This window comes from Diadema setosum, chromosome 3 (genome assembly GCF_964275005.1).
Source record: "Diadema setosum chromosome 3, eeDiaSeto1, whole genome shotgun sequence".
Lineage (NCBI taxonomy): Eukaryota > Metazoa > Echinodermata > Echinoidea > Diadematoida > Diadematidae > Diadema > Diadema setosum.
Window position 1 is genome coordinate 18,121,327 of NC_092687.1, and position 25,840 is coordinate 18,147,166.

Here is a 25,840-nt window from a genome sequence, read left to right on the forward strand (position 1 = left end):
ATACGACATTCATAGATATTGAAGTACAAAAGAATATGCAAGGTTTTATATAAGGCACTACCAGCCTTGAAATTAGACTAGGTTTCATCAGCTCAGTATTTTATAGGATTACAAGACTTCTGATTTGATGTGAGGCCATCTAGCCCCTGCAAAGTAGTTTGAATGTGCAGGTGCAGACATTTGGAAGGGAACAGTTAGAAGACATAGAGGAGACATTTGAACACTGAACTCACAGAACTAAAAATGACAAAGACAACATTTAAATACATTTTAAGCATACAGCACTGCACACAGAAAAAGCGATTATGTCAGTAGACTACTACAGCTGTACCTGTCAGTGCAATTGTAGTAACAAGTGCAGTTCTCTAACCACAAACTGTAGAGATGTAATAGACTGGTTAACAATGATATTCAAATTCTACTGCACACCATGCCTTTGGAGGTTGTAGCTCACAATAGAAAAAGCTTGCAAGAGGCATACAAGACATTGCAACTACACTCTTATGAAAAATGGGTTCAACTTTGCACTTTCACCAGTGTCACACCAGGAGCATCTTTACAGGTGTAACACTACACCTCAACCAGTGTCACCTAAACTGGTTCGAAAGGTGCAAAGTTACACCCATAAAGGTGATCCCAGTGCGCACAAAAGGTGCAAAGTTGAAACTTATTTATTAGAGTGTTCTGCTAGCAAACAGTTTTCTGAGTACAGGTGTGCTTCAAAAATGAGCTTGTAAATTGAATGGTTCATACGTACAAGTTCTCAGAAAACTTTGCATTCATGTAAATTTGAATATGTTAGTTAACCAGGCTATCACATGATATTCATAAAATTTTTGTATCTCCAATTTCTTTATTGCTTATATCAAGATATTGCTGTATATATACACAACACAAAAGTACAACCTCATGCAAACATATTACAGCTCATTCCAGCTTACAGTTCATTCACATCATTAACATTTCATAAAGGATTTTGTCACTCAATTTGTGCCCACAGACAGGTTGCTGTTCATTTCATCATTCTGGCCTTTTATTGGTGCACATTATGCATGCACAAGTACAGAAGAATACCTGAATATTTAAAATCAAATGCAAATATAATGTATTTGTCCATTCAACCAGATTTGTTCATTCAACCAGAAGATCGCTCTGAGATTTGGCATTGTTCATTTTTTCAGTAGGGGGATGAGCTATTATCCCCTGTTACAAGTTACCCATACACATAAAGACTGCAAATCTTTGATACTGCAATTACCACGGCTAGGAGCAAAAGATTTCGAATGTTGCCATGGTATCTGCAATTACAGCTGTTTGCCATGAATTGATATCCCTGTATGGGGTTTGGGCCAAAATCATAAAACGAACCACCAAAATACCAAGTAAGGCACGCAACCAGACAAACACTTCATACACCTCACCTGAAGACACATTCACAAAGCACACACTGCTGTATGTGGAGAGATCTCAAACACTCAATAATTGGATCATACAGACAAAACAAAGAGACTGAAATGACACATACCTTTATCACTGGTTGGTACCTCTCCTGATTCATTCAGACTTTGCTCTGCAGGTGCCTGTTCCTCCACCTTCTCCTCAGCTGCAGGAACCTCGAGCTCTTCGCTCACATCCTGGGGTTTGTCCAGTGACACATCCAGGCTAAGGTCCTGCGAGATATCCAGGCTGGTGTCCTGATCCTGTGAGGTGTCAAGTGTCACGTCCACGGCCGAGTCCTGCTGCCCGTCCTCCTCGGGTGAAGGAACCTCCTTGGGAGCATCCTCGGTAGCATCAGTGATAATCTGTTCAGGAATGTCTTTGGGGGTGTCTTCTGGAATGTCTTTGGGTGACTCTTCCAGAACATCTTTGGGTGGCTCTTCCACAACATCTTCGGACAGATCTTCCCCAACATCTCTGGGTGCATCTTCCACATCATCTTTGGGCGCATCTTCCACATCATCTTTGGGCGCATCTTCCACCTCATTTTTGGGCGCATCTTCCACAACATCTTTGGGTGCATCTTCCACATCATCTTTGGGCACATCTTCCACAACATCTTTGGGTGCATCTTCTGGAATGTCTTTAGGCGGTTCTTCCTGAGTGTCTTCAGCAGTGTCTTGGGGATCGTCACTGGTTTCCACTTCTGTGGACTCTTTGACTTCATCCTCCCCTGCAGCCTCTACTGCCTCCTCAGCATCCTTTGATTCAGGTGCTGCTTCCTTTTCTTCCTCTTCCTTTCCAAGGAAGTCAAGATTGACACTAGCTTCCTCCACTTTGGTGGTGGTGACTGCTACGTGATCCTCCTCAACAACTTCTCCAGCCACCCCACCTTCCTTGGACTCCTCCTCATCCGGTTGGTTCTGCTCGCCACTATCCAGGGAGATACCAAACTCGTTCATCAGGTCCTCCGCAGATGCTTTTGGTTTGTCTTCTCCTTCGTCCCCATTTCCAACCCTGCTGTGTTCTATGAGGTCTTCTTCTTCATGGTCTCCATCTCCCAGGCTTTGAGGTGGACTCGCATGGTCCTCTTTTACCGCTGATATCGAGAACTCTTCCTCGACCGGTTGCTTGGAGACGGATGGGTCATCTCCGTTTGTGACAACCACACTCGTCTCGACTGAAACCACTATCCCTCCTTCGCCAGATGTGGAACACTCTGCATCATCGCCAATGATGTCAAAATCATCATTCCCGCTTGACTCTCTTGCTATATCACCATCCATCATCAAGTATTCCTTGAAAATCTACAAAGAAAGAGAAACAAAGGCATTTCAGTGTAAGCATCCCTTTGTAAAAGTAGGCGCCTACAACACTACGAGCAAATGAGGAGTGTGTAAGAGGAGAGGAAAAAAGATGGTGTGACCTAAACATCATCCAAGTAGAATATGACAATCTCATTACGTTTCAAAGTGCACACTCTATCAAATAAATACATACATGTATGCATATTTAGGCAAAACCTGATCTTCACAAACAGAAGTGTCTCTGCATTCTACTACTGATAATTCTTGTCAAGACTGATTTGTACTGATGAACAGGTGGATCTTCATCAGAATCTACAGGGATTCAGAGTCCAACAGGGAGTGGACTATGTGGGTGCAATTGCAACATGGAGTGACCGCTTCAGACATGCTCTGATGTATCATTTTAAAGATTTATGGATAATAACTTGACTCCTTCAGAACCAATATTTTGTTTTAAAAAGTATTTATATTGACATCCTCTATAGATAAATTGCCAGTTGTATTGGCAAGTATTATTAGATACATTGCAATGTGTAGGACAAGGCAACCCAAATCTTTATCAAGGTGCCTTCTTCCATCAATCACAGTCGGAAAGATTCCATAGAGCAATAAGGGAGTTACACATATGCATCACACACGCCTCAGGGGTGACGCTAACTCCTCATTAGGGGAAGCTTGTAATAATAGACAACAACACTTCTCCTCAGGACATTAACCCATTGAGGATGGCCTGATTTTGCTACAACATGCATTTCCCATAGACACTTGCCCAAATATACTTGGGACTCATCCTCAATGGGTTAAGAGATGTTCATGGTTTCTGGGAGTCCTTGTCAGAAACAGAGAGACAAGATATACTAATCATGTGCACAAACAGCCTTTGTACACTTGTTTTAATGCCATCTTACTCTGAGAATTAGTCTGTATGAGCATGAAAGTCCATTTTTACCCCATATCTTTCATTTCCTTTACAACATGGACAAATTGTGATGCCTGGGACAGTTTTATCATCATCTGTGTTAGCAAAACCACCAGAAACCAGCTTCAGCGTGGTAAATCAATTTATTCTCCCATAAATACCTTAACGAAATTGATGTGGTTAAAAATTTTGGATGCATATGAAGACAGTTCCACATGTCTGTTCAACTCACATATGCTTGCTGAACTACCGATGGCTATTGAAACATATCATTATCAGGACATGCAGAAAGATACCTAAAGGAGATACAGATATATCATCAAATACCATTATATCTTTATCTAGCTTATCTTAACTTCCTGCTTTAAACATGTGTTCAAAAAGATTTCCTAAATTCTCTCTCCCTCTATCTCTTGTTTTCTCTGAACTCGATATTAAACAGTTACATAAGCGAAATGGTTAATATACATATAGTACAACTTTGTGAAATGGTCATTTTCGATCAACATACTCACAGAAAAATAGAAAAAACTTTCACACCCTTAAAATGAATTCAAAATCTCTACTCATACTTACACATTCTCTCTCTTTCTCATTCTCCCTCTTACTCAAAATCCAGTGGTCTAGATTCAGTAAGACAGGTAAATGCTTTACAGTCACACATCACTGGTTATTTTCGTATCACACACTAAAACTTAAAAAAAAAATAGTAACAATAATACACTTCTGCACAATCTTTCAAATCAAATATTGTAAAAATCAAAGCTAGCTGTGATCACTAATATCCTACTACAAGAATTCACAAATAATGCCCCCACAGTGTAACATTTCATCCTATTCCCCACTCTTCACCGCCCCCCCACCCCCCCCCCCCCCCCCGAGAACTATCATTCCTACAATGTTCCACCAGTCAATCAGGAATTACCCCGCGTGTGCCCATGCTGATCATGCTTCTACCTGGAACTGTCGGGACTCATGCTCACAATTCTGTTACTCACACCAAGGTCATTGCCAGATTTATCACTTTTCAATCATTTAAGTAGGACAATTTTGTGCCATGTTCAAGCTGGCTTTGCTGTCATTCAATAAGCCAGTTCGGGGTTCCACTTTGAGCATGAGCAGAAAAAGGTCATCTGTACCAGCAGAGCATGGTGGTTTTTAAATTCACTGAGATAAGCATCTGTAATGTAATGATTATTCAAGTGATCCCTATAAGTGGTGCTTGCCAGCACATCCACCTGACAGCAAAAGCGGTGTCTGACAATATCAATAGAAAAAGATTGTTAATACATTCAATGCAAAATAATGAAATGGATGCTTTCCAAAATGCCAATGGAAGGATCATTCTGGTCACCTGGTCTATGCAAGTTCATCCTTTGTTTGAACAAGACTGATGAATTCCATAAATTGTTACGTTGGACAAGCTCATGCCTTCTGTCGCTTGAAACTAGTGGAGTGCCTAATCAACTGAGAAAGAAGAAAGGTCATTTGTACCCATGTGCCCATGAGCTAACTGGCTTATTAAACTGAGAAATTATTCCGAAGATTCATTTATCCCAAAGTGAAATAATGTCTGTTATTCTGAAGGTTCGTTTAGCCAAAAATCAAATAAGCTTCGTTACTCCAAAGGTTCATAAATCTGAAAAAGAAATAAGATTCCATTATTCCGAAGGCTTGTCGGTCCAAAGCTGAGATAAGGTTCATTAACCCCACAATGGAAAGAAGGTGAGTACAAGCAAACTGTTTGAATTGCAAACCTTATTTCATCTAAAGGAAAATGAACCTTTGGAATAACAAACCTTATTTCATGTTTGGATTAACAAACATTCGGTACTATGAATATTATCTAATTTTTGGAATAACAGACTTTCAGGATAACGATCCTTTGCAATAAGGAACCTTATTTCATTTTTTTAGTTCATTTTTGGATTAACAAACCTTCGAAACAAACTTTTGGAATAACGGATTGTAAACTTGGCACAGAGAGAAAGAGAGATGGATAGAAGAGAGCGTAACAGGTGGATTTTCAGAAACTACTTCCTCTACCACGAAAGCCAAAACCAATTACTACATCCTCCCGGGCTACTATTCTTCCCTGTTGTGCGTGATATCTCTTTTTATAGTTTTCGAAACGGCATTGTGTCCATGCCAGTCAGCTCCACATCAATCACTGCTGCACATCGGAATGCTAATAAAATGGTAGGTTATAGACCAGTCAGAAAGGGGAGGGGGTGGGGGGGGGGGGACAAAGAGAAGGAAGAATTAAATATTGATCAATTTGGGGAAATCAATGTGGACATAAACAAAGGTGAGAATGCAAGACGGGGACATCATCCCAGTGATAGGCCTAAGACTACACGTTTCACTCATGATCAGTTTTGTTCATAAGTGTGTTTGCTTCTTGAGCTTTATCTTTTCATTATGTCTTGTATTTCCCCTGAGGCCTTGCTTTTACGTCTGTACGTTGAATGTCTGCCCTCTGATTATCAAATTTATGACAAAATGCAAGAAAGATTCCATATCGCTTCATTGTAATGTCTCACGCAAAGTCACTACTGGCAGTTATTATCTCTACATTTGACTTTCATGATAAAAGACCTTAATGCCCAATTATTTGTTGTTGATACTTAAAATTGCAATGCAGCATAGATGATTAAAGGTATGCTATAGTTTTGATTGAGAAGTTTTGATTGAGAAGGAAATTTCAGATTTTAATGCTCTTCAATATTATTGGTTCAAACAATTTATCAGTGAAAAATTAGAGAGTACACATACAATTCTAAGAGAAATTCAAATAGTATTTGCTAAAAATCAATTGTCCCATCACTGTACAGGCATGCTAACCTGGAAACATTAGACTGCACATTACTTGAATATGAGACCATTCTGAAGCAAATCATTTTCAAACAGCAATAGACATATAATGTACTCTTGAATGAATCCCAAAAGGATTGGAACAATCATCCCCCACCATTCCCACTGATTCCCACTGATCAGTTACTAGCCATCCCCTTTAAGAGATGCAACCATTTCCATCAAATTTTTCTCCACCAAAAGATATGCAGTGACATACAGAGTTGTTTTAAAATCTAATGATAAGAAGATGATCGTGTTTGCAGGAAATTTACCCTCGGTGTAAGAGTCAATACGGATAAATAGCTATACAGATGACTGAAATACCAGGTAAGTTCTTCATAAATGAATGCCTCTACTATGACAATGCTTTTCTTTATACAATGCAGGTGCTTCTTATTTTTTTTTTTCTCTTTTTTTTGGCATTATTCCATCAAAAGAGAAATCTGGTATAATCCTGTTTGGAGTAGTTAAAGGTGACATTTCCGTCCGGTAGTCATCCTTTTTGCTCTTTCATGCTGCACTGAATACACACACATAAAAAAAAAAATTAATAATGGCAAAAAAGAAACGCACACACATGCACCAAGCAGTTATTTGACATTTCAGCACAGTATATATCATTTCCTGGTCTTTCATCCTGCACTAAAAAAAAACCAAATACACACACCAAGTAAAAAAAAGTTCATAATGGGAAAAAAGAATCACACACACACACACACACACACACACACACACACACACACATACACACACACACACACACACATACACACACACCAAACAATAGCATATCCACACATGCTCACAAATTACAGTAGTAGGCCACCATCAACATGATCCTAACTAGTAGACTTGCTAAGGGAGTAAACGCTGCATTTTTTAGTACAAATATCCTACTTGGCACAGATGTTCCCTAGGGCAAATGAAAAATTTTCATCTAAAGAGACAATCTGTATCCATGCAAATAAGCCTTAATTTGCATAATTTATGCAGAAATACATATAAAAATTATTTAAAAATACATGTGCATCCAGCAGAAGTACCTAATTTGGTAAAAGTATTCTATAGAGTAAGTGGAAACATTCCTGCAAAAATTGATTTCATACCTATTTAAATAAACATACAATTTGCATAATTATGCAAGTTATTGTGCAAAAATCTGCATTTTTGAAAGAATTTCTAATCTATTAAGCACTGGATCTTGTAGAACAAAGTTTGAACCTGGGATGGATGTTCCTTGGGTCAAAACCAAGTGATTCATCTAAAGAGACAAACTGTCTCTATGCAAACAACCTGTTATTTGCATAATATGCATATCAAAATCTACACGTAGATAATGAGAACTAACAAAAAGCAATTATGTGACAATGTCTTAAGTCGCTTTGAACTTAACATCCAAAAAGCTAATAGAATAAGACAATATTCTCACAACAACACTTTTCAGTAGCTTAAAGTTGTTTCCATATTATTTAATCAACTTAGGTATTTTATGCATGAATTATATTAATAAGTATACAAGACGTGAAATTTCCAAACATATTGATCTTTGAAATGATTTTTACTATCAATTTTCCCTCATTGCATAAATGCTTTGCAGGGTGGGAAAAATAGCAATTGATAGTGACACTCTTTAAATATGATTATGCAAATTTAAAAGTTGGGTCTACATAGGAACAGATGCAAATCGGAACAATATTGCTTACAAAAGGATTGTTTTTCCCTTGCAAAGAGTACACAACTGAGGTCATGGTTAGAAATCATTACAAAAAATCACTACAAAAGTGAAAGTGTATATTCTGATTTTCATTGTGTTTGTAGGTACCCAAGCGAATAAGGGGCTTTTTATATCAAACTGATTATAAACTTGCGTAAATTCTGTGGATTATGTGGATTAAGGGTATCTGCACACATTAAGAACTTAGAAGCTTGAGTTTAGAAACAAAGTATGTTTCTGGAAAAAAAAAAACCACACAAACCGTTCCCTCAGTATACTATGAGCTGCTATGGCATGGAAACTATGCTAGGAAATTTATACACAATAACATTTGATAAGGCAATAATTTATGCAAAAATTGTCATGGGAACAATAATCTTAGTCTCTGACTGAAAATCAGTAAATTTCAACAATAAATCAAAGCAGAAATAATATGTTCATAGCCATTAAAGTGTATATTAGATGGTGTTCACAATTAGGATGTGATTTGTCAATAGATCGTCACATATTGTTTACGAGGATCGTAAATATCATATTCTCCCTGGTTGAGATCGTTTTTCCTTGGGTAATGTAACTCCCTGGCGGTCCAAAGAATGTTATATTCCACCACATACCAGCTAATACCTGTATAGATGATTATGACCTACATGATCTTGAAGCTTTTTCCAAAAAAAAAAAAAAAAACATAGTTATATTAACTGATTTTGTGTATAGATGTCAAAGGTTGAATAAAAAAATACACAGGTAAAAGTGTAAAAGGTAAGAATGTCAGAGGTTACACATGTGTATACATCAAAATCAACTTTCATACATTAAATGCAATGACGGTGATGACTATACCATGTCACTGAATTCCATGTCCTTTCCTGCTTATCAAGAGGAAACAAAAACACTTGAGAGGGGAGGGCTTAACATTTTTTTGATAATTAACAAGGGTATCACTGTCAGGAAAGAACAAGCACAAATAATGTACTAAGTTTCATGATACCTTGATTCACATTCAAGATATGGAAGAAAAAGTGAAATATAGCACTTTCATCAGAGTTTTGACCTTTTGGCAGGAAATTTCCCAGAGAATCTCCATTAGGTAATACATATATATGTGACCGTGCACCTCAAAAAGAACATAAAGTCGCACACACTGATTTTGCGTGAGGACTGAAAATAAGTGAAATGGGTCAACCCAGCCGAACTTGACTTTTTCATATTTTCTGAAAGAGCGGGTCTTCTTTGACATTATGCTAAAATTTGGTATCATAAAACGGGCAGGAAAGTGTGTTTTTTAGCAGTTTATCTCGAACATTTTTGGTCGAATAGTGTGATTAGGTGTGTCTTTAGAATCCCTTTTTCATTTCTGAAAAACCTTGTCCACACTCTTCACTTTCAACTCTAATAACTTTTGAAAGGATAGTGCTACTGCTTTGAAAGTTGACATTAATTATGAACAGAATGTGTTAATGAGGCATGCTTAATTTCAGTTTAATCTGATAATCCCTTCATTGTTGTTACTCTGGTGGTTTACTTCCTGTTTTTGTCCCATTCATCGCACAGCCAGCACGGTTTGGTAAAGATTAAGCGCTTGAATAGACACTGTACTTCAGAGCCTCTTTTCTCAGTTCACACTTTTCCTGAGTTTGTGCTTTCTTTCCAATATTTAGATAGGTTAGGAGAGTCCAATTGATTTGAGTTATACATCATTTTAAAGCTTAAAGTCTGCTCTTTCAGAATATGCTCTTAACTAAAAATTCATGTCTGGCGACTTTTTGTTTGTTTTGAGGTGCAGGGTCACATATATTAAGTTTCAAGAAAAATCCTACAAGCATCACAAAAATATCAGGGAAATAGTGAAATTTTGAGGGCTCAATTGACCTTGATCTTTGACCCTTGACAAATGACCTCTAAATTCCCTAGAAAATCCCTGCCAGTACCAAGTTTCATGAAGACACCTTGAACCATTTGCGAGATACAGAGACAAAAGTGAAATTTTAACATTTTCACCTGACCTTTGACCTTTGACCTCTTGACCTGAAACTCTGAAGAATCTTATTTTGGTATGTGTATATATATATATAATACATAGTACATGTATGCAGTCACTAAGTTTCAAGAAAATACCTTCAGCCATTGCATAGATATGGGGGAAATAATGAAATTTTAGCATTGAACTTGAACTTTTTGACCTTTGACTTCTTGCCGATTTTACTTAAAAACTGCTTAATTAATTGCCCCATCATACGTCATCTTTGGACCAAGTTTGGTGAAATTTGCTTTATCCCGTCTTGAGTTATCACGTAAACTGAAACAAGTCGACCTTGACCATTGACTTCAGGTACATTCGGGTATTAATATGCACAATATGCTAATTAGGTGGTATTTGCATAGAGAAATAGTGTTTTGATACTACAAACGAGAATGTTTTGACATTACAAATCATTTCCTTTTGACTAAAGGATATTCATAATACTTTGGTAGTTTATATCATAAAATATTTTTATACTGTAAGAAAAACTAAATGTTTTAACTTTACTTTCTTTAGTAATTATGTAAATTAGCTGGTAATGATGGTTCAATTATTCAAATTCTTTTCTCATTTTGTTTCATAGAGTGTTTCTAAAGGGTTATATCTATCTAGGAAGAGATTTAAGGGGGGTTTCATTGCTACGAATCAAGTTGAATAAATCGCATAATTATGCAAATCTTATGTTTATTTACATAGGTATGAAATCAATTTTTGCAGGAATTGTTTCCACATACTCTATAGAATACTTCTACCAAATTAGGTATTTCTGCAGGATGCACATATATTTTTTAACAATTTTTATATGTATTTTTGCATAACTTATGCAAATTAAGGCTTATTTGCATAGATACAGATCGTCTCTTTAGATGGAAAAAATCCATTTGTACCGAGGAACATGTGTGCCAAATAGGACATTTGTACTACAAAATGCAGCGATCACCCCTTTTTTCGCCCTTAGCAAGCCTACTAAACATGGAGCTACTCCTACAACTACTTCCCTAATTCTGGTCCAATGTACAAATTGTCTGGCTGGATTTTATGATAGCTTTTCCTTGAATATCGCAATACTCGTGCAATTTTCATTGCCTTTTATTTCTCATTTTTATCTAAAAGCACCCAACAGATGCACTGGCTATTTTTCTAATGTACCTCTTTAAAAAAACAACAACAACAACAAAACCAAAAAAAAAATACCATCCTAAACAGACAATCATGTATGAACAAAAAAAGGTATCAACTAATGAAGAATTTATATGTTTCGAATGGATGATAATCTGACTTCTACATTGTCAGCTGACTGAGCTTCAGAGGGTTAGGTAAAGATAGAACACTTTGTGCTATATTACAGCTAAAGTGGCTCTCATCATATCATATAGTGGCATACCCACATTCTTTTACGCAAATTCCTCATATTTCGCATCTAAATTCTCTTTAACCATGTTTGTTGTATTCCACAATTCACTCGTTCAATTTCTTGTCATGTGCATGGTTTATTAGGTGATCCGAGTATCCTCTCGGATCACCTTCTGTTTTTGTACGGATTCTTTCTTCTTCTTCTTCTTTTTCTTCTTCTTTCTCCCCAAAAGTTGTGCATCGATTAGCTCAGAAAGTCCTCTTCCTATCAATTTCAAACTTATACCATATATGTATCGTGTCCCAAAGACGACAGCGCAAGTAAAATCATAGTGATCAGTCGACCGTGACGTCACTATGACGTCATTATATGAAAACACATTTTCATGCATATCTCATTGATAGAATAGAATTCTTCAATGAAATTTACGTGACATATATTTTAAGTCAAGCGGATTCTACTCGTATTCTCAGAATTCATATTCATTTTAAAACGCGCGCGTACGCGCGCGTTGAAATATTTGTATGCTCAGATCGAGCTCAAATTGTTTTTGCACACGTTTCAGACCATTTAGAGCATTTTTTGAAAAATTAAAAAAATTTTACGGACGCGTACGCGCACGCGCATATACGCACGCACAGCTCATATGCAATAGAAATTTCCCGTTTTTTTACACTTATCGCCTGCCTGAAATGTCAGGGAATATGTCTACCAAGTTTCAAGTCAATCCGACTCAATATGACGTCATACGGGCCCGTCAAAGTTGAAATTCCGCGCGCGCGTCAATGGCGATATACAGTGCAACAATGCCAAAAAACCGCCAATTTTAAATCCGATTTTACTCGTCAGGATGGACGGTGACCCCCTATTTTCTTTACATATTCTGAAAGCTGATGAGTTGTACATGTCATTTCATGGGTTGGCGATGCTGGAAAAATGATTAAAAGATATCAAATTTCTTAATAAAATAAAAAGAGCAAATTTTCAAAATGACGTCATCAAATTACAAGTTCACTCGAGCGTATCTCACTTATCCTTGGCCAATTTTCACCCAGATTTCAGTATGTTGCAGCTTACTTAATGCTCTTTCATTAATATAATAACAACATTTTGATTAGATGACGGCATCACCTCGTAATATTGGATTGAAAGTAATCTTGTCAAATTTGACCAGTTTACGTGTTATCTTAATGGGAGTGCAGTTTTTCTGGAAATGAAAATTGACATGACTTTCTTTTTCGAGCACTAGCTCACCTATGCTTCGGTGAATTTCTCTAAGATTTTAATATGTTGTAGCTGAGACTTTGGGCTATCGTCTCTGTGCCCTTCATTTTTTCATACGGTATCGGGATCACGTCCAAAAACTTGGTTGAAATCAAAGCCTATCTTCGATATATTTTCATATTTCTTTCTTTTTCCAACTTTCTTTGCAATAACTCAAGAAAAACATACTCTATCACCACCATATTTTGCACATGTTTAGTTCATGTCACGTACATTATTTCATAAAATAACAACTACTTCATCAGACGCCATCTTGGGTATGTAAATTAGGGTCAAAGGTCATAAATGTTTCATCCTGTATCTTGGTGAATACATGTTCTATCTTCCCCATATTTTGCACACGTAAAGACCGTGTTACAAGGATCATTTCACAAAATAACCACTTTTTCCTCAGATGCCATCTTGTCTGTGCAGATCGGGGTCAAAGGTCATAATATTATGTACTTCTTTCTTTATCTTCGTTATGACGTGTTATCTCTATGGGAGGGAATTTTTCTAGATGTGAAAATTGACATGATTGTCTTTATCGAGCACTAGCTCACTTATCCTTCGGTGAATTTCTCCCAGATTTTAATATGTTGTAGCTGAGACTTTGCGCTATCGTACGTGTCCCCTTTGTTTTTTTATATAATGTCGGGATCACGTCCAAAAAAGTGGTTGAAATTAAAGATTATCTTCGATGTATTTTCATATTTCTTTCTTTTTCCAATTTTCTTTGCAATAACTCAAGAAAAATAGCCCCTATCAACCCCATATTTTGCACATGTTTAGTTAATGTTACGTACATTATTTCATGAAATAACAACTACTTGATCAGACACCATCTTGGGTATGTAAATTAGGGTCAAAGGTCATAAATGTTTCATCCTGTATCTTGGTGAATACATGTCTTATCTTTCCCATATGTTGCACACGCAAAGACCATGTTACAAGAATCATTTCACAAAATAACCACTTTTTGCTCAGATGCCATCTTGGGGGTGCAAAGTGGGGTCAAAGGTCAAATATACTTCATTCTGCATCTTTGATAGTGTATACGGAATTCGGTACCCAATATGGCAGGTCTGACTCCCTTTTCAAAATGAGAATCCAAACATCACACGACCAATGTCCCTAATCTTAGGTGAAAACTCGAATCATTGATTAAAAAAAAAAAAATCGGATCACCTAATTTGTCAGTCTTGACAAATTCCGAGTCTAGTTTACTTTGATGTGGAATGTGGAACAATAAAAACAAACATACAAAAAAAGCAAATGTTACTGTACAATTGTTAGAGGGGCAGAGAGCAGAAAAGTAGATGTGCAATAGTTTGAAAGAAATATATACATTGCAGTCTCAGAATGGATTCACTCCACTAATTGTAATTGCATTGTGAGTGAAGGAATGCAGTGGCATTGGATATTTTGACAATAAAAAAAATCTTGTGAAGACAGAGCAATGTCAACACCTCCACTTCACAAAGAGAAGCTACCACCATCAGCAAATAATTTGAAGGATCCGAGTTCCTCAATATGAAGAATTTACCCACCCTTCAAACATTCCACAATTGTACAAGTAGCAGCATTGTTAATGTCAAAAGAGCGGTACCTTTTTATCATATTCCTTTTGACCAAAAAAAAAATTTGACAATTCCCACAAGCACTCTGGATGAGAGGAACTGGTAAACACAGTTTTCTCTACCCTTGCTGTGCTTCTTTTGCAGATTGGAACATCTGCTGATGTGCCTTCTTCACTGAGTGGCACAGAAGCCTGGAGACCAGTAATTGCAGATGAATAGAGATTAGCTAATCCCCCTAACCCCTACCTAAATACCATGTCATTATTTGCACAGTCCTTTTGAGCTAAAGCATCTTTTTATGTCTCAGGTTGGCCGGCCAGGTCACAATTAATTCAAATTTAGAAGAATTATCTGAATGCTGATAAAGAGCATTGCAAGTTACAGCTAAGAGCACCTTGATCTATGAAATGTAGATAAATGTTCCCACTTGGTAGGCAGCTCCAGAACCTGAAGGTACAGCTAGTATGACAAAGAGGAAAGCTACATCTTAATCTATGCAACGTGATTAAGTCTTTCTCTGTTTGAAGTTTCAACAACTGGAACTAATCACCAGACAGACCAAGCGTTAATCGGTTCAAAACTATCCTCAAGAAATACTGAAAGAGGGATTCCCTAAAAATACCACCCATGTCATAGGAAGAGTGATACCTGTGGAGGAGCAAATAAGCCTTGCTTCACGTTCGTACATCCAAGTAAGTAATCCAAGTAAGAGTCTGGACACACACAAGGTTAAGCCCCAGTATTGAAAGTCTAAATCACCACTTCATTGCATTGCCAAATGACATTTCTACTGAACCTCTGAACTTCTTCAAGAGGATTATTTTTATGCCAAGCAAACTTGTTGGCTCCTCATTCCTGCTTCCAGATTGTTTGTTCTGAGTGGCTAACCAAATTATTTCTCGGGTAACAAATTCCTCCGTTTCTATGTAGCAACACAAAGATATTGACAGTGGAGGGAAAAAACGGGTTTCTGCTCACCTATTTACAATTGATTGAAATACAAATGGAGATGTTCGCCCTCAAAACTGACTCGTGTTTACAAGAACAAGTTTCAAGATGTTGTACTTTTACCCCATACTGGATGTGCTAACTGAAAATGTCATTTGTTTTGCAAGTTTGGTGCTATTTGCAAATTAAAAAATTAAAATAAAAAAATAGAAAATAAAAACATGCAATACTGCATATGACAAATATTTTGTGAGGTTTTATTTTCATAAAATTTGCAAGTCAGGTGCTATTTAGAAATTTAAAAATAAGTGAAAATATTAACTCTGATCTCGATATGAATGTGATATGCACACATACATTTATCCGTTCAGAACTGTACTCCACAATTGTGAATTTAACCACTCGCAAAATTGTCAGGAAGTCCTGATTCGCAAAAAAAAAAATAAATAAATAAATAAAAATGAAAAAATGAAAAAATAGACTTGCTACATATATGGCATATACAGTATCCAGCATGAATGTGATATGCTTGCATACATGTACAATACAGGTACATATAAGGCACTTAGTGATACAGTTTAGAGGCCCAAGTCTTGGCCCATCTACTGTGTGAATGGATGTGAGCTTTCCTGAAAATAAGTGAATAATATCCATTTCACCATTGATTGCTGGTCATGATGATTGCCAATTTAAGCACCGCAGTTTGCAAAATTGTCAAAAAAATGTTTAAGGACAGGTTCACCTTCATAGACATGTGGATTGAGTGAATGCAGCAATATTAGTAGAACACATCAGTGAGAGTTTCAGGAAAATAGGACAATCCGTTTAAAAGTTATGAATTTTTGAAGTTTCTGCTCAGTCACTGCTGGATGAGAAGACTACTACAGCTGATGATGTCACATGCGTACAATGATATAAAGAAATTACAAAGGAAATTCAACATATTTTCACTTTTCTCGCATAATAAGAGAATGCTTGACTTCCCTCTTTCAGAAGGCAGGGGGAATAATATTACCCTTAACATATGTCAGTGACAAGTCGAGGAAATTTGCACTGTTTTTTTTCAAAAAGTAACATTTTGTGAAAATCTCTTTATATTTTCCTTATACTGTTGTACGCATGTGACATCATCAGCTGTAGTAGTCTTCTCATCCAGCAGTGACTGAGCAGACACTTCAAAAATTCATAACTTTTCAACGGATTGTCCGATTTTCCTCAAACTCTCACTGATGTGTTCTACTAATATTGCTGCATTCACTCAATCCACGTGTATATGAAGGTGAACTTGTCCTTTAACTATCAATGTATATGACAAATACAGTAATAGTCTCAACGACACATGAGCAGTTCAATGACAAAGATGGCACTTCATGACCAGCCACTCTATCAAAGATGTAAATGCCATATCTTGTTTCACTACTTTCACTTTCAAACCATTTGTAACATGGAGTATGAGAAGCAATGTGTGGAAGAAACTTTTATTCTGACCCATTCACAGGAATGAGGTGACACAAAATTCAGAACTGATGAAATGATTATGCTTTCCATTATGCAAAATCAAAGTAAACGTCTCATGAATTCGCAGAAAGACTTAAATCCTTCTCTCAATGTCAATTATTGAAATTTACAGTTTTGATGATGTACGGTAAGTTTATCATTAGAAACATAAGCTGACTACATCATAAAGTATGTCCTCCGATATGGTCTATGGTTTAAAGGTAGGGGATACCTTTTACAGACCTCCCAAAATGCAGCAAAACATTAAATATGAACCTCAGGGGACTTGTTTAGGCCACTGCTGAGAAATTTGGAAGTCAACAGTTATCTAGAAGTTGAATAATGCACAAAACTCAACTACTCAATAGTTCTGTGTGTCAGCCACACTTAAGCCTTTTTGTTGAAGTCTTCCGGATTTTTTATCTATAAACACAAATCTAAAAGTATAAGAGCTGATGTAATAACATATAGAGTGTGTGGCAAGAATGTATATAGAAATGTTTGTAAGTTTTGATGAACTTTCTTCACAAAATATACATGATGGACACACATGCAGTGCATGGGTCTGCAAAGGTAGCCTAGTAATGTACTGGAATTTACGGTGAGCCCCGAAAAAAATTCATTTCAAAATCTAACGGTCAATAAAAATGTACTAAATGTTACCTTCCAATTTCAATACTTTATGGGAGTTTCTAAAATGATACTCTCTTCAACATACCACTGTATTTATACAACTCTTCATTTGAGGCATGCAAATGGGATTCCCTACCTTTAAAGACTAGTCCCGAGTATACTCAGGCAGGCGTCTATAGGATGCATGTTATAGAAAAATCTGCCCGTCCTCAACAGGTTAAAGGGGATGGATAGTAATTGTTAACGGCCTGTTAAAGATCGTCCCATCACTGTACAGGCATGCTAACCTGGAAACATTCAACTGCACATTACTTGAATATGAGACTATTCTGAAGCAAATGATTTTCACATAACAATAGATACATAATGTACTCTTAAATGAATCCCACAAGAATTGGAACAATCATCCCCAGCATTCCCACTGATTCCCACTGATCAGTTACTAGCCATCCCCTTTAATATCTACAAATAATACTTTGAGACTGAGAACCATATCCTTTCTAAAAATAATTTTGATATCACACAAAAGAGATATTTCCTTTTTGGAGGAGCATTAAATGGACAGCAAAGACAAGAACAAAAAGAAAAAAAAATCAGGAACTGTACTAGATCATTGTTCAGACCCTGCTAATCTCAATGTATGGATAGCTCTACATTAACCTTTCCAAGGATCACTATCTTCAAATGCCATTGTGGTTGTATGGAAACACAGCACCATTGGTGATGATAAAGTTAGCCAACATTTGCAGTGCAAATAATGCAGTCCAATTTTTTAGTAACTGGGGTATTCTATCCCAGACTGCCCCTGCAACACCAAGTATTTTTCATTGAGAGGTACTGTATTATGGCTTACTAATATTCTTTTTTTTTTTTTCCATTGAGAAGGATGTACTTCCCTCAATACTGTGTGGTTTGTGCTTAAGCAGTTCTATTACAGTAGGAATGTACCATCTTTTCAATTATGTAATTAATATATGTTTACATAAGTGGCTTTCCATACACCGCTTTCTGTTTCACTCTAGAAAATACAGAAGAGCTCGATTTCTTACATCAAGAATAGCCTCATGTGTTCGGATTTCATTTCCTTGTTTCCCGATGTTATACAAGTCCTATCAAAGCACATATGATATCCCCTGTGTACACTAGCCTCTATAAAGAAGACTAAAGAATGGTCTCACATCATTTCCATAGAAACTGAAAGGGCAAAATAAAAAAATGACAAATGAATAACATTCACTTCTTTTCCTGTACATATCATGTTCCTTCCATTACAGCTCACATTAACTTGAGCTTTCACTTCTATAAATCTTCCTAACCATATCTGTAAATCATTAATCATCATCCATTCTAATTCAGTGATACTTTCAGTAAGGGTGATACTTCTGTCTTTTAACATGAAACCTCCTGTGCCAGACAAACCAAACCCTTGGAATAGGCCTAAACGTCTTAAAAGTCCCAGAAATTACAATCATCTAGACCTAAATTGCAAACATTTGTTGCAGACACTCTCTAGCAGCAAGGTACAGTTATATTCAACTGACACCCTATGCAAAACATTCAGCTCTATTGACCTTTCAGAATAAGTCTGCAGTGTCTGGTCATTTACAATGGAGCACCATGTTTAAGCAGCTGTAACAGTATGCAGTAATATACTGGGAAACATAGCAAGATGGTTTAACTCGCTTGTTTCACTGTTTGATTTAATTACATCTTAACCATTCAATCAACCTTTATTAGTTGGGACTACATTATCTTGAAGTAGAGATATTTAACCTTGTATTTGCCTGGACATTTAACCCATTGAGGACGAGCTGATTTTTCTTTAGTGCACATCTCCCATAGACACCTGCCCGAGTTACTCGGAGCTCGTCTTCAACGGGTTAACTACACACTTGCAATTTTTTTTTTCAATAACAATCACCTTAACCTTGGCAAGTAACTTGACCTTATTGCAAGTTTCACACAGTCTATTCAGGTGTAACAATACCACAGTCCAACAGGAAGACCATGGTGACTAGTGTAGATTACAGTTTTTGTAGGTAATCTCTACTCATTGACAGTTAGTTTCAAGATATCCTTGCAAATTTGGGAAATAAAGCTCAGTAAGGATTTGATGGTCTAAACAATCAAAAGCTGATTATCTTTTGCTTCATACCCAACCTTGCACTGGCAATGTTGCAATGTCAGCAATTCAGCCATCAATAGTTCTAATGGTTTCAAATTGAGGGTTAGGCCACAAAGCAGACAAGGCTTTTGCACAAGAGTTAAATACTAAATGAATCAAAACAACAGTCAATAAGCCATTCCCTAAATTTTGTTTCAATAATTTTATGCAATCCAGGTGATATCAAATGTACAAGTTAGATGAACTCTCAATTTGCGGAAACACAGCAGTGGGGGCGGGGGGATTGGTAACGATTTGTATAGCTGATGATATCACATTTGGTTTCTCAGTGAAATCTATTCATCTGTAACAATTTCATGCAATGCACACATTACACCCTGGGGAACTGTTCAGACATACTTGGAATGTACCATGACCACATGAAGAAGATATTTCCGGGCAGCTCAAGTGTACCTGGTATATGTAAACTGGGGCATACTTCCTGCTAAAAGTTCCTATAAACCTCTCACTGCGCTTTGTTCGCCCATTGGCACACATGCTGGGGCGCTTTCTTCACCAATTGCTACGGATGTCTGGAAGCTAATCCTCAATGAATAGAGATGATCTAATCCCCCTTATCCCTTTTGTATCACCAGCCTTTGTCGCAGATTGAGATACATGTACTTTGCTATGCCTGAAAGGGCTTGCTAAATTTTTACAACCCAGTCAAGTTTGGACGGATTACTGAATGAATGTGAAAGAGAAAGTATAGTATTGGTGGAGGTGAGGATTGGGCTTTAAACTTTTTGCAAGGTACAAAAAAACCACATATAAAATAGTATGGAGAATACCATTCTAAGAGGAATTCAAAGTTTATATGACAAAATTTGGTTTTGGAATGGCTGAGACATCCAAAAATAAAGGAAAACAAAGCGATTGTAATAAAAGGTGGGTCCCACCATTTACTAGGCTTGTTGTATTTTGGATAACTCAGGCATTTCAAAATTAATTTTCATCAAATAAATGTTGAATTTCTCTTGGAATTACATCCTCTTTCACATTTTATAACAGATTTCTCATTAACTCATAGAAAATAACTACCAGTCCCCCATCAAGGATGAGGTGTATGACAGTGATGACTAACCCTGTAATCACCAAGGCAACCAGACTATACACAAAGTCAATGGCATTATGATGCCTTGATACTCAAAGGGTTGATAGAATTCAATTTCAATTTATTTTCATATTTCTCAATAAAAAATGCATGAAATATAACAAAACATAAGACACGATATCCAGCTTGGATTTACAATAAAATATTACTAACATAGAACAGGGCAGCCGATATAAGGAAGGTAGGAAGAAACGGGAAAGAATGATTAAAAACACTTACACAACTGGAAAAGAGATGAACTACCTTTCTGTCTCCAAAGGACAAGAGTCAGAGTGCGACTTGAGAGGAAAAATATCCAATAGAATCAAAGACAGGTCGCGACAGAACCAGAATCCCAGAGAGGAACTCCAAAAGTGCTCACGAAAGAGAGAGAGAAAGGAGCAACGCGACACAACTGTCCTGAGAGACAGATTTTGTCAGAGTGAAGCCGGTCGGGGTACGACACGGGGCAGATATATAATGTATAATGTGAGGAAGCTACGCAGGAACGAATGCCTGGGACTACTTGTAGAGGAAGCCGAGGAAGAGAAGTCGACAAGAGCGATAAGCACCAACTGCGGCAGAATCAACATGAGGAAAAAGTGGATGCATTTGTTTTAAAAACCCGACAGAAAGTGAAAGGACAGAGGGGGATAGAGAAAGAGATAGAGACAAAGAAAAGGAGAGAGAGAGGGAGAGAGAGTATATGGTAGTAGAGGCGTGGTTAAAACAATACAAAGACTCTCTGAACAAACCAATAAGGAAAACTGTCAAAACAATGTATGGTACAATAGATATCTTATCTACTACCATGCACAGGAGTGTTATTTTCCATATATTTCCAAACTAGATAAGACTTAAATCACCAACTTTCACAATTTTCTTCCAGCACAATTTTTGTTTCATAGACCATGACAAAAGTGAACATAATGACACAGCTCATTGCACTCTTGAAAATATGAGGAAATACAACATGTTGTGTTGATACTGTGGACTCCGCATGGTGCATTTATAATGCCATATATGGTATATAATGTGAAACAAAAGAGTGCAAGCTGCAAGTTATGGCATTACACATGGCTGGAAATTAATGGTGGCTCGGTGGCCCAGGACCACTAAAAATTATTTTGGGCACAAGAACTTCCATAAAGTATAAATCTTCTGGTAGCCCAACTGAGCAGCCAAGATTCAAAACAGATTTCTATATTTCCCTTTGTAGTGCCACTATACTTCTTATTCGGGTCACCAACACTTCAAATTCAATTGTTTTATTTGCCCAAAAGGGCCACAACAAAAAACAACAACAACACAAACAAAACACTGTCAAACCCTGCATTATGATGCAAGTAAGGAAATATCTCTAAGAAACCTGGGGAATGATCAAATAGACAAAAAAATTCTGATGAAACACCATGGAATAAAGACATCTTAATGAATTATGGTGACACTGCTCACGAGTCAAAACAAACCACAAGTGCAAGACATTAATAACTATCATGAAAAAGGCTTCTAAATGAAATCTGTGCTTATTATTATTAATGTATAAAGCCAAAGCAACATTCAATGTCAAACCTAGCCATAAATGTGCATATGAAACCATTTTAATGAACCTAGCCATAAATGTATAAACAATTTCAATTAACCAAGCCATAAATGTGTATAGAAACCATTTCTACATGTTGTACTTCAAGAAACAATGGACTACAAAGCTGAAACCTGGAGTGTCTCAGGTTTGCTAAATTGTGTAAACTTTGTGAGAGATAATACAAGAAAGCACGCAGGGGATATATCACTGTCAAATTTGTAGAAGAAACAAAGAAATCAGAAGTAGCCTTGATTCAATACTACAGTCAACTCTGCTTAAATCAACCTCGCGTAAGTTGAATTATCGTGTAAGTCAAAAGTATTTTGAAGGCCTCTTCTCGTTATATTCTATTGATATTTCAACTCCTGATTTAATAAGTCAAATTTTCTCGAAGACGAAGTTATTTCTTCAGTCCAAATAGATTGGACTTTGGCAAGGTTGACTGTATCTGCCACATTAGTCTAAGCGGTAACTGAATCTCTGAGATAGATATATATATATACATATATATATATATAAATAATATATATTCAATTACAATGATACAATATCTTAATCTACTTTTATGTCCCTCCATCTATCTCTTTCTCTCTTTTTTTTTTCTCTTTCTCTATCTCTCACTTTCACAATCTCTTACTCTCTCCCCTCCATCTTCCTCACACATACACAACCACACATTCATCCCTCTAACTTTCTCTTTCTCTGTGTCATCTGTCCATGATCCTTTAACCCGTTGAGGACGAGTCCCAAGTATACTCGGGCAAGTGTCTATGAGAAAAGCGTGTTGTAGTAAAATCAGTCAGTCCTGAATGGGTTAACCCACTGTGTTCCATTAATCCCCTGTCCATAGGCACATGTGTGAAATTTGTGAACATTTGACTCACCGGCACAGAGGGGGTTAAATGATCAATTCTTGTTTTGCCTCTATCATTCCAGGGCCCGACATCAGCAGTGGTCTAGTGGCCCAGAGTTACTATAGATATTGATGTCGGTCCACCAAATTTCCACAAAAGCTATCTTACAGTGGCCCAATCGGGTACTTAAATTTCATAATAGATTGTTATGCGTCCCTTTATTTCAGGTCACTACATTTATTTTTTTGGGCCACAAAAGTTTACAATTTGATGATCTTAGTGGCTCGAATTGGCCAATAGAGGAAAAAAAGGTGGTGTCAAGCCCTGCATTCTCTTTTTGTCCACTTTGAGATATATTACAAACAACAAAAGTCACTAATCCAAACCACACAAATTGGTCCAAAACCAATTTGGTGGATACAGGGGGGAAGAGGAGTACCAAAAAGAAACAAAACTATTTGCAGGAACAGGAAACACAGTTCATTCACACAAGTCTTCCTTTGAATGTTCGGAAAACAACAGAAAACAAAATACAAAGAGGAAAGGGGCGGAAATGTATGTGGCGGTATACGTGACAATGAGCATGTACTGTCTGAAACCAAGGCTAAGCCCAGCCAAGTCGGGGATAGTCTGCCCGCCAGTCACACTCCATGACACCTGTGTGACTGCACACAAGGACAGGTCGCCAGTGACGTAATTTGCTTGTTGAAAAAGTACATTCCCGCTCCACAATTTACCTCAAACAGTACATATTAATCTCAGGTGAATAAGATTTGTTCCAATACCATCATGATACAACGCTTTCTAACTTTGTGATTGTTACCTGCAGTGTGAACGGCGGTATAACTAATCAGGATTTTAAATGTCGCAATAAGAATGACCCTATAAGTAAACTGTAACTGTCATTTCAACATTCAAAGACAGATGTTCACCGATAATGGTTTCTGAATGTGCGTGTGAAGCCATATCAACACAATCCATGTACCATCCACTCTTTTCACTTTACCTTTCAAAAAAGAAGAAGAAAAGAACGTAGATAATGATATACCTATCATAAAAACATTGTGCCCGTTTACCAAATGCTACAAAAAGCACTCACAAAAACAGCAATTTCCTTTAGTAAACTTTACTGTAGGCCTAATCGCAATGCACCAGATAACTTCTCTGCCAGTCCATAAAAAGAAAGTCGACTGTTACTTAGCCCGTAATGTGGTAACAAAGGAGCGTGTGAGCTGTGCTACCAAAAGTGTTCTCATATTTTCTTTCAGCAGCACGAGAAACCAAACCGGTTGCATTACTCAGCCTCCCCTCTTGAAATTCCACTTATAGTCAGACTTATTGATATTAAAGGTCTTGTTTACCTTTGGGAGCAGTGATTTAAAAAACTTTCAATCACATGTGATACATATGTGTAGGTCTGTTGTATCACAAAACATCCTACCATATAAAATTTTTGCAATAAAGCCTAAAATATAAGGAGATATCAGTATTTTTCTCATTAAACTGTAACCATAGATGGTTTAGTCTGGAAACATTGTTATTATGACTATTGTTCACATTTTGTGTATTTAACAATACTTAATATCAATTAAACAAAACGGAGTCAAATTTTTACGCTGGGTATTTCTATCCCTAACTCACATTTTAGAACTATTTTAAAGCACTAATGCTGGGTTTCTGTTTCTTCTGCAAATGGTAGATTATGCCTTTAATATTGCCCACTGCTCTGTAACACCCACGCAGACAAAGCCATCTCATTCTCTCTGCTGTCGAAAAAAGGTATCTATGACGGTTGCGGAAGAAGGAGTATTGAATTCATATTCACATTACACTGTATATTAGCACGGGATGCAATATCAGGAAATGTCGCATGAGGCAAAGACATGCGATGGCATCCCAGAAATGACGCTTTTCTCACCATATTCAGAGATAATGAACATAAGGACACTCAGTGAGTTGCCATTACGATTGCTGACTGCTGCAACAATGTACGATCTTCAGTATCTCTAGAATACAGGTGTGTTAACACTTCTCTCACCATCACAGTCTCTATATAGCCTAATATAGTCTTAGATAGTCTTAGATCACACTTCACTACACCAAAACTCATCTTGAATCATATCACTAAATTTACACTTTTCTCACTGTGTTCAAAGATAATGAACATACAGACACTCAAAGAGTTGCCAGGACGACTGCTGACTGCAGACAAGGTTCCACAAAACAACAGAGAGCTGCATCACAAACAGTCCCTAGTCCAGTCAAGCAAATCTGGATATTACCTTAATTACCTGAATTAGCTATGATAACGCCCAGTAAGTTGCAGACTTGCAGAGGGCCATTCGAAGGATCCAGTCCCGAGCCTGAGGAGTTCAATGTGATGTATACACAGGGTGGTCAGTTTATGCAATCTGGATTGAATTTAAAACGCTTCTGATCTTGCCTCAACAGTATCAGCATCAAAGTCTATTCCAAGAATTCAAAGCTCTCTAGCTGAAGAATTTTAACCTCTACTAGTGCGACACCTTCCTTAAATACAACTTAAAGTCATGGAAACTTGAATGAGTACGCACCAATATGCACGCACCTATGAGGAAGTGATTAAGGTCAGGCTTA

The 25,840-nt window shown here is 37.1% G+C and overlaps 1 protein-coding gene across 1 annotated transcript in view; it reads right to left on the minus strand.

Moving 5' to 3' along the window:
- Positions 1-25,840, minus strand: part of LOC140246659 (uncharacterized) — a 189,622-nt gene that overhangs the window by 136,989 nt on the left and 26,793 nt on the right. The window contains exon 3 of the mRNA XM_072325997.1: positions 1,526-2,744. Coding sequence (XP_072182098.1) covers positions 1,526-2,744 — 1,219 coding nt within the window. The remainder of the gene's footprint in view (positions 1-1,525; positions 2,745-25,840) is intronic.